At 31.2% G+C, this 14,500-nt stretch overlaps 2 protein-coding genes across 5 annotated transcripts in view; one reads left to right on the forward strand and one right to left on the reverse strand.

The window, feature by feature from the left end:
* The window catches only part of Calx (sodium/calcium exchanger 3), a 348,920-nt gene that overhangs the window by 65,094 nt on the left and 269,326 nt on the right, over positions 1–14,500 (reverse strand). The window lies entirely within an intron of this gene.
* On the forward strand, positions 6,370–8,114 carry Alp5 (Alkaline phosphatase 5). The gene is made up of 2 exons (XM_065515310.1): positions 6,370–7,628; positions 7,698–8,114. Exons 1-2 carry the CDS (start codon positions 6,402–6,404, stop codon positions 8,040–8,042), a joined length of 1,572 nt encoding a protein of 523 aa, XP_065371382.1. The 5' UTR covers positions 6,370–6,401; the 3' UTR covers positions 8,043–8,114.

Below are 14,500 nucleotides of genomic sequence, written 5' to 3' on the forward strand. Positions count from 1 at the left end.
TGTTTTTAAGCCTGCTTTATCTTTAACTTTTCGTACCAAATAGACCGAGTACTGAGCTAACCGGACCGCCTTCCTACGGAATGTGTTGAGAGCTCTTTTGAAAATGCTTTCTATTTATTGGCTTGAGAAACATCATGTGGACCATTCTTTCTACTTGAACCAGGTTTTCTATCAACGGACAAGCTCTCCGATACTGTTTAATAACACTGGAATCAGTTTGACGGCAGACCTTTGATTGTGTGGCCAACTTTTTGAAGGACCAAGTTGGGTTTTTTTGAAAATATTTCATAATTTTAATGCGCACCTTTTTCTCGTCTATCATTTCAAAAAATCAAATAATACTTCGGTTAAAAGTTTTGAAGAAAGACGTGTTTTAAGGTTTTTTCCATCTCAGTCCTTATTATTTAGGTACTAGTTACATAATTAGCTATGTAATTAGTTATTTTAACATGTGTGTGTCCTAAGCAGGTTGACCTATTAGTTGAATGTTTGGAAAAGTGTCCAAAGTATTTTTTCTTTAAAACACTGTATGTCTGGTTAGAAAAATTCTAATATTTAAAAATAGACCAATGTCTCTCTCGCATTCAATTAGTTGTTAATGGATATTTTCGATGTTGACATCTTTCATTATTTTGTAGATTTTTTGCTGTTAAAAGTTTCTCGCTTAAAAATTTGTCTCATGTTTTTTTGTGCCACTGATAAGGGTTGACAGTTAAGATCTTTCCTTTGGAAATAAAATGTTATTAAAATTTCATAAAATAATAATGAAACAACTAAATACAATAAATTACAAATTTTGTTTTTGGTTGGGGAAAGGGAAAAGTAAAAATTTTAGTTTGTTATTTTCTTAAATTTATGTGTGTATTATTTAGTAAAATAATAGAAATTCCTTTAAATATTGTGGCGTTTGGAAATATGTATTTCATAAATTCTGACCTAAAAATAAAGCAAACGCCACAAAGAAAGTGAGATAAAATTGTGATTTATATTTGCGATTATTACCGTAACATTATCATTAATTATAAAATAAAATGTTTTCGTTTGTTTTATTTTTTTCTTTAAAAAAAGGGGAGATAATTTATGGCAATTAAGGTGCAAAAATATGCATAAATATATTGTTCATGGAAACATATACACACAGCCTCAAAAGTGAGTAAACACCTGCGAATTTTTTGATTTTTTTTGTGATCATGAAAATCATTATAGTCGGACTTAAATCTCTTTTTTTCACAACCGAATCTATTATGCAACTCAATCTCCAAAAAACCGAAATATTAAAATTTTAATCGATGAATAAATTTTAGGATTTTCATTATCTTGAAAAAAAAAAATCGAATATTTGTTGGTGTATACTGAGGCTCACTGTATGTATAAATATATAAAATAGTAACGTTACTGAGTGACTAACTGATTCAACATCGACGATCCCAAACTACAAAAGGTAGAGACATGAAACATGGTTTATACGCTCCTCTGTTCCATGTGGATTCACTAAAGGTAGGATCACACGATTGCCGCAATGAACCAATTTAATACAATTTTTATTGTGCTGAATTGGGGCCCAATAAAGAAATTGTCCCAATCAAATTCTCTGCAGTCACATGATTGCTTCATTTTATATAAATTTGATTGTCGTAAATTGGCGCAAAGCGATTTAGTGGCAATAATTGTCGCATTTCAGTCACACGATTGTTCTAGTTTACGGCAACTCAGAGAAACAGCTGTTGTGCTAGATTTTAAATTTTGTTTTGTTTACATAAATGTAAAAACAATCTATTTTTGAAAAAAATATTTGTTAAATAAAAAAAGAAAATTGCGTCGGCCTTAATTATCATATAAAAAAATTAATAAAGAAATGTTAAAAGATGTATGTGGGTCAGAGAGTGGCTGACAAAAACAATATTTCATTTACAAAAATTAATATTGGCGCTAATTGTCTTCTTTGATTGCCGCACTAGAACACAATAAATATTGGTGTATTTTTAACTTTTTTATTGGTGCATGTTGCCTATCAAGCATTCACATGATTGCCGTACCAGGGTTGCATTTGATTGGGCCAAATAAGCACAATATTGTTGTGGTTTGACATATGAGCCAATAAGTTGTGAAATCACATGATTGACGTATAAAATAGACCAATAATTGGTGCATTGCGGCAATCGTGTGATCCTACCTTAAGAAGAGACTTTTGGAAATTCGAAGGTTTAAGAGTCATAACCTTCTTAACTAATATATATACAAACTAAATGTAATAGGCATATATTCTACTTAAGAAATTAGCAGACCTTTCTTTGGTATTTTTTTTAAATTCGATCTTTTTGAGAGAGATAACGGGTAAAAACTGTATTTTGGTACTTCTTTTACTAACCCATATATCTTTTAAACCAATACTCATAGAAATAAAATTCAAGATATATTTCTTATCTTATTAAAAAGTAACAAATATAAATTTGGTAGTTTTTGGAAATTCGAACAACTAAGGGTTAAACATTTTAGTTATTTTTGGTACTGGAATTAATTTAACTAAATTTTGCATCATTTCAATAAAAAACAAGTAAGAAAGTATGGTCGGTCAAGCCCGACCATATAATACCCTACACCAAGTAAATGAGTAAAAATATTTTTCTTTTAAAATATCAATAATTTATATTTTTGAGTGATTTTTGGAAGTGGGCCTTATATGGGAGCTATGACCAATTATGGACCGATCACCATAAAATTAGGTCGCGTGATTTATGTCTATATTAAAGTTAACTATGTTGAATTTTGTGTGTATACCAACATTTTTAAGCGATTTATGCACGTTAAAGTGATTTTCGGAAGCGGGTCTTATATGGGAGCTATGACTAATTATGCACCGATCGTAATAAAATTTGGTGACATGAATTTCGTATGTATAAAAGTTATTTGGAGCGAAATTTGTGTAGATACATATATAAATAAACATTTATGACCGATAAAGTCCAATTTCGGGAGGACATTTGTATGGGGGCTATATGAAATAATGGACCGATTTCAGCCAGTTTCAATAGGGTTCGTCCTTGGGCCGAAAAAATTATATGTACCAAATTTTATCGAAATATATTCAAAATTGCGACCTGTACTTTGCGCACAAGGTTTACATGGACAGCCAGCCAACCAGACGGACGGACGGACGGACGGACGGACGGACATCGTTTAATCGACTCAGAAAGTGATTCTAAGTCGATCGGTATACTTTAAGGTGGGTGCTAGACTAATATTTTTGGACGTTACAAACATCTGCACAAACGCATAATACCCTCCCCACTATGGTGGTGTAGGGTATAAAAAGTACCAAAAAGGGCATAGAAACGGTAAAGCTCATTTTATTCGAAATTATAAAGACAATTTTCATAACATGTGATAAAACATGAGATCTGCAGTCATAAAAGAATTGAGTAGATTAAAAAGTTTGGCAGTTTTTTTAAAATATTACGTATTAAAGCGTATTAAAAGCGGTAGTTTATTTCTTTTAAATACACTGGATTATTTTAATTGCCAATAAAAGCGAGTAATAGTTAACAATTTTGTAACAATTCTTTATTTATTAAAATCTACACAACAGTTTAAATAGACACTCTCTTTTAGTGCACACACTGATTGTTCAGAAACTGGCAGTTACTATTTATATACATAGTAACATCTTCTAGTAGTTTCATGAATTATCTAACGGACAAAACTAGAATGTTGTATTTCCACAGTGATCACCTAGAGCTTTTAGCAGCTTTTATGTTACTGTTAACAACTTTAACAGTTAATGTTGCCATAAAGATAAACAATGTTAATAACATTGTTGATAAGTAGAAGTTTCTGCTGATGAAAATGTTTATAAACATTATGAATGTTGCAAGCAGGCGTTATAGACTGATAAATTCAAATTGATAATGCAGTTTCTTAGCTATATAAATACAGATTTCAAACGTCAAAAAATGTCCGCAAACTATTTAAACTTATCGACTTTTATGTTTGCTGATGAGCATAAGAGTGAAGTTGTAATCGAATAATGGTACTTTTTCGTTCTTCTAATGGTACTTTTTGAATTTTTTATAATAATTTACCTAGAAACATGAAATAGAGCATATATGGTTGTGAGCTAATGAGAATACAAAGGGCGTAATTATTGGCACTTTATAGTCTAAAAAGGAAGATCCGAATAATGGGCGTTTCGATGTTCTTATCTGACATCATAACTGTTTATAGATTACTTGTTATTAAATAATCGCAGGCATATATTTATACCCTTCACCTTCGTGAGAAGGGTATATATAAGTTTGTCATTTCGTATGTAATTTCCACAATATAATTTTCCGACCCTATAAAGTATATATTCTGGATCCTTATAGATATCGGAGTCGATTAAGCCATGTCCGTCTGTCTGTTGAAATTAATTTGAAATGAAGATATTCTGTCAGACATGGTTTCAAGAACTTTCCTATTTAAAATCAGTAAAATCGGTCCACAAATGTCTGAGATATGAGCAAAGACCCAGGACAACATCGATTTTTGACCTATATATATCGGGATTACTAATTCATTAATATAGACAATATGGATGGATATCTAATAATAGATATTTTAAAGGCCTTTGCAACGACGTATACCATAGTAAGTTGGAACTACAATGGGTCAAATTCGGAAAAAAAAATTAAAATTTTTATTAGAAAACCAAAATTATTTTTTTTATAATTTTAAATTTAAAAAAAATTAAAAAAAAAATTTTTAAATTTAAAAAAAAAAATTTAAATAATTCGTAAAAAATTTTTCCAAAAAATTAAAAAAACTTAGAAAGTTGTTGTTGTTAATTTTTTTTTACCTAAAAATATTTAAAATTTGTATTTTGAAGTATAATTTGGTGAAGGGTATATAAGATTCGGCATAGCCGAATATACATAGCTTCTTACTTGTTTTACATTATTCTTTTCCTAGTTTTACTACGATTCGTGTAGCGAAGCGAACCGGGTTTGCTAGTATTTTATAAAGCAATACAGTCAGCCACAAAAGTTAACATACTGTTTCAAAAATAAATTGTGAAAATCACTTAGCAGCGCTTGATATAATTTTAGACCTGCCACAGAGAGCATAATACTTTTCAACATTTTAGCTAGTTTTGCTTACATTTGTATTGTGAACAACTTAATAGTCGATTGCCTTCAGCCCTTGGTGTTTATAAGTTCCTACGTTTGGTTTAAGAGCTGTCCTAAGAAAACTCTATGGTAAAGTAACAGATATATATCAAATTTAACCTGTCTCCTACCAGCAACCAGTCATATGACTAGTTCCCTATCAGAGATATTCAACAAAATTTTTACACTGACTGTACTATTGTCGATGTTTATAACAAAATCGGCCTATAATTCATGTTTAATTTAATTTTCATAACAATTAAATTCTTAATTGTTCTATTAATTGGAATGTATTTATAAGAAAATATGTTATGGGTGAGTAATAAATGCTCACGTGTTATATACTTATAATCTTTACAGACACACAAATGTGTTACGCTTCAGTTAAACAAATCTTATCGATAAGAAAACAAATTTAAAAATCAATATGAAGTATGCTAGAACATTTTCAGTCAATAGTAGCGAAATTTTATAATGCAGTTAAAATAATATAAATGGTATTTTGATAATAAAATGAAAAAGATTTTTTTGATTTCAAGTTGAAAATAGACTTTAGGTGATTAAAGATTAGAACAATATGGTGTTCAAGTTATAATGCAAAATAGCTTAAGTCGACTTAAGTTAAAACAGGTATGAGCAAACGAAATTTTTCTTGTTACTCCTAGAAATTTCTGAATCTTTCAAGTCAAGAGGCGATTGTTACTGATGTCTCCCTAAGTAATCTATAGAGTAACCAGTTTAAACTTTTTTAATATTTCGTTTCAGGAAGTTGTTATTTGAATTACCGCAAATATACTATGCCAGAGTTTTTTAATTGGCAGCAACAGTGGAAATATTAAACCAATATTTCAGAGTCTATTGTCACTTAGTGTTTCTATGAATTGCGGAGTATCTGTTTTAAAGAAAAGAGGTATTTGACTGTCTCTTTGCAACAAGTAACCGATTTAGTTAACTTCTTTGAACCGTCATTTAGTTCAGTCTAATTAACTCAATAATCTACAAAATATTAATTCAAATCTTAAATCAACACTTTCTCATTATAATCACTTCGCCAGCACTCATTGATTGCCCCTACTATTATCAAAAAACTGTTTTGTTTTAATATCTAGAACAAAAAATCGATTTAATCTAATCACTGAAGGATTTATTTTTTATGATCTGCGTATATTTCTTTATTACTTTGCTATCAACTCATTTTTTTGTTAAGTATTTCGAAAAAGAAAAATTCAGTTGGTCTTGTGGTCAGTTCGTGAAAACATGTTTTCGAAAACTAACGCAGTTATTGCTGTAACAGCTCTCTTGGCTGTGAGCTGCGTAACAGCTTTGCCAAGATGTGATCGTGATGATGAGGAGTGTCGTGATCGTAATATGCATCCGGATTTACCCGTTATTCCGCAAAAATTCCAACGTGCTTTGGATGGAGAAAATACCAATGAATATTGGAGAAATATTGGACAAGAATTCATTAACAACAAGCTGAAAACAGCACCCAATAAGAATCAAGCCAAAAATGTCATAATGTTTTTGGGAGATGGCATGGGTTTGACTACCATAGCAGCGGCTAGAAATCTTTTGGGTGGTGAAGAACAAAATTTATCATTTAATAAATTCCCCTACACCGGTTTGGCCAAAACTTATGCCGTGGATAAAATTGTGCCCGATTCAGCCTGCACGTCCACGGCCTACTTGAGTGGTGTTAAGGCCCAAGAGGGCACTCTAGGTGTTAATGGCAATGTGGATATGGGTGATTGTCAAGCTGGAACTGATCGCAGTAACTGGGTTTATTCCATTGCAAAATGGGCCCAAGATGCCGGCAAGAGCACAGGTGTAGTAACCACCACACGTATTACGCATGCTTCACCCGGAGGTGTTTATGCCCACATTGCCCATCGTGATTGGGAAAATGATCAAGAAGTTATTGTGGATTGTGGCACGGAATCAGGCGTTGAAGATATTGCCTATCAATTGATCAAGGGTGAGATTGGCAGCAAATTGGATTTTGTTATGGGCGGTGGTAAACATCATTTCATTGATTCCTCGCTATACGAGAATGGCAGACGTAAGGATGGTTTAAATTTGGTGGACGAATACAAAAAACAAAGTGCCAAGAACTTGTATATTGAGACCAGAGATGAACTTATGAACACCGACTTATTGGATTATGAACGTGTATTTGGTTTATATCAAGATGATCATATGTTGTATCATTTGGAGACGAATGAGACCACCAACCAACCCACCTTGGAAGAGATGACACGCAAAGCTATAGAATTTCTGTCAAAAAATGAAAATGGTTATTTCATTTTCATTGAGGGTGGTCGCATCGATTTGGCTCATCATCAGAATATGGCTAGAATAGCTTTGGATGAGACGGTGGAACTAAGCAAGGCAGTGGAAGCTGCTAAAGAATTGACAAATGAAGAGGATACACTCATTGTGGTAACAGCTGATCATTCGCATGCCTTCTCCTACAATGGTTATCCAGTAAGTTGTTAAGAAAATTTTAATTTTTTTGTAACAAATATTTTAAATATTTCAAATATTATTTTTTAGTATCGTGGCAAAGATGTGTTTGATCGCACTCCTGGCAACCCCGATGATAAAATACCCTACATGACCTTGAGTTATGCCAATGGTCCTAGTTTCGAAAAATCTTTTAATTCGAAAAATGGTCAACGCATTGATCCAACTACTGTGATAACTGGTGATAAATACGATCAATATCCCTCGGCCATGCCTTTGGAAGATGAAACCCATGGCGGTGATGATGTGGCTGTTTATGCCAACGGCCCCTGGTCTCATTTGTTTAGTGGTGTCTATGAACAGAATACCATTCCTCATATAATGGGTTATGCTTCTTGCTTGGGTAATGGTTTGAAAATGTGCAGTCGCCTATAAACAGCTCCCTGAGAACAGTAACGATTTCATTGACCAAAACTGTATTAAAGACCATAAAATATTGTATTATAAATTAAACAAATCTAGAAAAAATTTATTATTTCCTTTATCAATAAAACAAAAATATAAGTTATAGACTAGTTAGAAGTGTTTCAACATCGATAACGTAATAATGGTTTCTGTTAAGTGATCCGTAGTCAACAAAGTTTTTGAACAAATTTTAGTCTATTGATAACACATTGTATTAATAAGAAATGTAAGATTAAATATCAAATTCAGCAAAAGTATAAAGGCAATTCAACATTTATTTAAGAATATTCCAAGAATTAGTTTTCTTATTATGAAAATATTGGCATACTTTTAGACTCGACAGATCAGAAACACATACAATAATAAATAAAGCTCGATCAAGTTAGTTAGAACTTTAACACGAAGGTGCAATTTAGTATTTTGGCATACGAAAACCAAGTCTTCGGTTTGGGGTCCTGAATGATTCCTCTCTGGATCTAATCATTTTTGTGAGTTCCTAATCAATGCTTTCAATCGTTATATTAAAATATTAAGCATAATTACATCTTTCTTTTTATACATTTTCAATATGGCTTTGGTATTATTGAACAAGAAACAAAGTTTTCCATTGAAATGCCGAAGCTAAAAGTTGAATGTATCGTACCGTGATCTGGGGCCGAATTACCGCACTCGAATGATCGAATGAACTCTCGTATCGAAAAATGATTTCTATATGGTAATTATAACAAAATGCCGTAATCTCAAATCAGAAAATTACGATCGAATTTACTCGATATCGAATGCGGTAATTCGGCCCTTGGATTACGAAGATCAGTGAGAAAAATATCGAGAGTATCTTGATGCCCTTCAAATTATCAGCATTTGATTATTAGATGATGCAGACCTTCGGTGCATCCTAAAACAGCAAACTAAGGGCCATCCTAATGAACATTTGCTATTTGCTCTTTCTTAACAGTTTAAAGAAGTAAGAGTGCTATATATATTGTGTGACTTAAAAATGCGGGATTTGGCGTATCTTTTGTTTTTAACAACTTATATGTTATTTTGAAAGGTACATATCTGTCTGTTATTCTCAGTTAGTTATTGAAAATTAGTTTTGCTTCGAAAATGTCGAATTTTGTGCTAACAAAGCGTAATATGCGGAAAATTTTGCTTTACTTCTTTAATTTGACAAAAAGGAGTCGCTGAAGCACAACGATTGCTCACCAAAGCTTATGGTGAATGTGTTGCAATGGTTTCAAACTGTCTGTTTGTTTGGTTCAGAAATGGTGATTTTGACACGGAAGACAAAGATCGTTCAGGCAAGCCAAAAATGTTTGAAGACCAAGAATTGGAGGCTAACTCTATGAAGATTGTCGTTAAACTCAACAAGAGTTTGCGAAATCATTGGGAGCTACACAAGCAGAAATATCAAAACGTTTGTGAACGGCAGGCTTCATCCAAAAGCAGGGAAATTTGGTGCCATACGAATTGAAGCCGAGTGATCTTGAAAGACGATTTTAAATGTCCGAAATGATGTTTGAACGCTAGAAAACAATATCGATTTTGCACCGAATCATTACTAGCGATGAAAAGTGGAACCATTACGATAACCCGAAGCGAACCGGCCAACCAGCCGAATCGACACCAAATAAAATAAAGAGCGTTATTTACAACTTTGATATCTTTGGTGACCACCACTAAAATTTTCCGACAAACAATTTCGTAGAATAGTTTAAACCTTAAATGAACTTTTTGAAAGGACTTTTTTTGATTATCTCAAAAAAAGTGTCAAATTGACCCCTAAAGAGTGGAGTTAGAGAGTTAGGATCTTACACAAGAATGATCGCCATAAGATTTCACGATATAACTCTGACAATAAGAATCTCTCAGACATTAACTTACAACATTTTTTTTCAGTTTGTATAATGCTCCTTTCGTTCAAAAAATTAAAACTTTCATCCACTGTAAAAAAAAATTTCAGACCAACTGGACTATAAGTTTATTCTACAAAAATGATCTACTTACTTACATGCCCTTTCAGAATTATAGGGTCGCTATTCTGTTCCAATCAAAAAGTCTCAATTTGTTGGACAGTGAAATTTCTTAAACGTGTATTTTAAAGTCTCTCAGCGGGAGCTAGCTTTTGATTTTAGACCCATACTTTCTTTTGGTTATTTTCTTAGAATTTTGTGTAGATTACGATTTTGCTATACGCATATTGACCAACAAAATTTACCCACCCTAATACATACATTACAAACTATGATGCAGTCAACATGTTGAACCACGTTTTTATTAAAAAGTGTCAATATCGAGATTTTCTTACATTTTTCTGAATATTTTTTGAACAGGACATGTTCCTGTTGTATTTCGGAGGCAACAATGTTTTACACCGACATGCAATATTGAATCAAGTTAGAATTTCACACAAAATTTATAACACATATGAATTAAGAGATCATAGATGCAATTTTCTAAATATTAATATTTTTGTTGCTGTTAAGCTATTTTGAAATTTAGTTGACAATATATTATTTTTGGTTTTAAAAACAAATAAAAAGTTTTAAAAATGTAATTTAAAGAAAAATAAATTAGAAATGGCTTAGGCAACTTTAAGTTTTGTTTAATAATATAATTAACTATAATAAGTAACACAAACACATCCAAAGGCAAATTAAACATTCATTATTTAAACAAAACTTCTAAGAATTCAAATATAAAATATCTTCATTACCAAGGCAGTAGACCGACCGGCCACTTTAATAGAAATGAACAATGAATAAAAGTAATAAAAGAAAAAGGAATAAAACCTAAAAGTCACTAAGGATAAAAAAGTTTTAATTGCTAATTAAAGAAAGCTACAAGGCAACACTCTCTTACTCATTCATTCATTCACTGACATTCTCACTCAATACTATGGTAATTATAGTTAATTAAGCTTTGATAACTATAGAAATTATATAGTTAAAATCTCTTTAACTTAAGTTAATACGAATTTGTTTAACTATTTTCTTTAAATTTAAAGTGGTTTTTTTCTGCAGCGTTATCAAAAAAAAAGCAACAAATTTCACTTACAATTTTAAAAGTAGGTTATTTTGAAATCAAAAATATAAAAAAAATACTAAAACGAAGGTGTAGGACAGCCCAAGTTAAGCTTTTTACTGACAAATAACAAACAAAAAACAAGAATTGAAAACTTAAGGCGCCTAATTTCAAATTCATCAACTTAATGGACGGGTGATTTACCATAGATTTTCCTTCCCCTCTTTTAGCCACGATTATTTTTCATTTATTTCTTTGGTAAGGTTTTTTGTTCCACTTTCCTGCCAACACTTCTCGATGGTTTTAAGCGTGTGTGTGGGTTTTTTTTCAAGAAATTTGCATTTAGTCCATTTAATTTTTCTAAAACTAGAAACAAAAAAAAAAAAATAATGTTGCACGCAAACTTTGTTTTCGGTACTTCAATTCATTCATTCATTTCACTTTCTTTACAAATCCAGTCAAAATAAGGTTAAGGCAACATTAAGGGTTCTGTTCACTTCTTTTCTTTATAGTTGCTGTTTGTATGAGTGTGGACAATAATAAGCATGTGTATGAACAGTAGGTTACATGATGTATGTCTATAACAGAAGCACAATGGGAATTTTTTATAAAAAAAAAATTTGACAAACAAAATTTTAAAAGCGAACCAAATTAAAAAAAAATTACAATTATATATCCTGCTGTTGCAAATGCATATCTTCACACACACACTAACTCAAAAGCATATAGTTTATAAATAATTGGTTTGTCGGTTAACAGAAAATTGGCCCTTTGCTCCTAAGTTCTAAAAACGAAATGCTGAAAATTTTAGCACATTTTATATGAGGTTTCGAATTTTGAGTCAAAGAAGAAAAATTTTCAAAAGAATTATTGGGTGAATGACTTAAAAATGCGGGATTTTTTCAAATTTTAAGCTTTTATTTTGAAACATTTGTACAATATAAATTTAATCAAAGTATTGGCGGATCGAATCAGCTGCGTTTGGTACAGGTTGCCTGTGTTGATCTGGTCAGATTAGATAGCACCCTTTTGCTCCCAAAAAAAATACTGAAAATTACCAAAGGATATTTGGCTTTGGTGACGATTTGGCTGGTTAGTCTGGTATCACATACGATCTCTTACGCTTTGGGTTATCGAAATGGATCCATTTTTCATTTCTCAGCTGTGCGAAAATGATTTTCTTTTATAGCGTTCAAACATAATTTCAGACATGCAAAATCATTTTTCTCGGGTCTCTCGGTATCTACTCGTATAATAACTAATTTAACTGCTTTTGGGGAATATTGCTGCTTGCAAACCCTTTGAAATTGCTGATTGAGTAGCTCTCAAGTTTGAGTTTGACTACAACATTCACCGAGTAATGCCTTCAATTGTAGGTCTTCCAACTTTTTTGGCTGGCCTGGGCGATCTTTGTCTTCCGTGTCAAAATCACCACTAAACCACTAAACCGAAAAAAACATCTCTCGCACGTTGAAAACGATGGAAAATATTCACCATAAGCTTTTGTGAGCTTCAGCGTATTTTTTTTTTCAAATTAAAGAAGTAAAGCAAATCGTCCCGCATATGACGCTTAGTTGGCACAAAATTTTCGTAGAAAAAAAAAACAGTTTAATGTTCAATTACTAAGTGACAGATATGTACTCTTAAGAATTAAATTTGTTTAAGTCGTACATCCAACATTTCGAGGAAAAAAGCAGACCTAACAGTGAATAACACGATTTTAGAAACTAAAATTTAATCACAATATTCTTCTAATTATAGTCTAACATTCCATTAACTGTGAGAATACAATTTTCTGAAGACATGTTTTGAAACATTTAATACTTAGTAATTGAGACGCAGATCAGAGAATTCAAGGGATAAAATATTCATAATTCAATGAAGAAAGATTCATTCAACATTTAATATTTCCTAATAAAATAATGATACGAAAATGCATTATTAATTTTAATTTAACGGTCTGCATTGGCTGCTTGCAATATTCATCATTTTTATAAACACTTTCCATTAGTTAACACTTCTACTTATCAACAATGTTGATAACATGCTGTTAACATAACATTGTTTCTAAGTATGACAACATTAACTGTGAAGCAGCTTTAAAAGCTCTAGGTGAATAATCCGGATTATTTAAAAGAAATAAACCACTGTTTTTAAAAGGTAAAAACGTAACAATATGTATTTTTGTTTCAATAATTGCTTCAATTATATATAGTGTGGTATGCAAAAGTGCTAAGTTCATTTTTTTGTAAAAATTATTTTTTCAGTCAAATGGAATTGTGTACAACTACGTTATTAAATACCCTCAAACTTTTTTTTTAATTATTAGTTTATGCAATTAATTTTAACCAATAAATGTAAAGCATACATTTTATTAGTTTTGAAGTTTATTATAATGTTGACTTCTAATGTGAAAGCAAATAACAATAGATACTTTAATTTAAATAAAAAGATAAAAAAAGAAAAAAATCTAAAACAAAATGTGCTAAGTCCACTACAAAATAAGTAATTGTAAATGGTAAATAAACTATGTAATAAAACTGCATTAACAGAAAAATATTAAAAAATTAAGGATTATACAACGCCTTTAGTGTCTCCTGTAAAATAAATAAAAACGGACTTATCATGTTTTCACACTAAGCTAACGAATATGAATTCACAAAATTTTCTTTAGAATTTAAATTATTGATTTGCTAAAAATAGATTTTAAATTGTGTAACCCATAACCTCCCATTGTGCTTAACAGTTGCTAGTGGCTTATTTTATATTCTTTACAAGTTTTCAAGCTAATGACCACTACTGCCACTTACACATACCCAGCAATTCTGGCTAAGTATCCAGAATTTTACTTATCATTATGACAGACACTACTTACAGAATTAGCTAAGTGAGCATTTTCCTAAAGTGAAATAAATTGTTTCTATTTAATATGGCAGTACAAAAAAAAAGTTAAGTGGCTACCCTGTAGATTACTTAGATACATTAAAGAGACAATTCACTTCACGCTAGATTACCTGGGATATATAAAGTAACCAGTCTCTCTGCATTAAAAAGAGAAAATATGTTGCAAATAATCCAAAAAGTATATAAAATGTAGTCAGCCAATAATTATACATTAGACTTATTATATTAATGGGAAAGAACTGCTGGGCAGACTCACTAAAATTCACACATCAACTAAAAACTACTACTATTGCAATATTCCAACTAAGTTTTCAACTAAAATTGAGGTTTTATAAACATACCCCAGATTTTATTATTAAAATTTTTCTTGCATTTTTCAGATAATAAAGAACTCAAAAGGAAAATTGCAATTTATGTTTAAAGCTTTTAATGTAATAAAACTGTTTTAAAGAGCTCGTTTTCTAAAACACATTACAGGGTTGTGAAATCAGCTTTAAATG

Source organism: Calliphora vicina, chromosome 1 (assembly GCF_958450345.1).
Source record: "Calliphora vicina chromosome 1, idCalVici1.1, whole genome shotgun sequence".
In the NCBI taxonomy this organism is placed as follows: Eukaryota; Metazoa; Arthropoda; class Insecta; order Diptera; family Calliphoridae; genus Calliphora; species Calliphora vicina.

What these genes read in the sequence shown, in the direction of transcription:
- Alp5 (XM_065515310.1), top strand. Translation starts at nt 6,402, where the DNA reads ATGTTTTCGAAAACTAACGCAGTTATTGCTGTAACAGCTCTCTTGGCT. An exon ending in TCTCCTACAATGGTTATCCA is followed by an intron (nt 7,629 to 7,697) that starts GTAAGTTGTTAA and finishes ATTATTTTTTAG; the next exon opens with TATCGTGGCAAAGATGTGTT.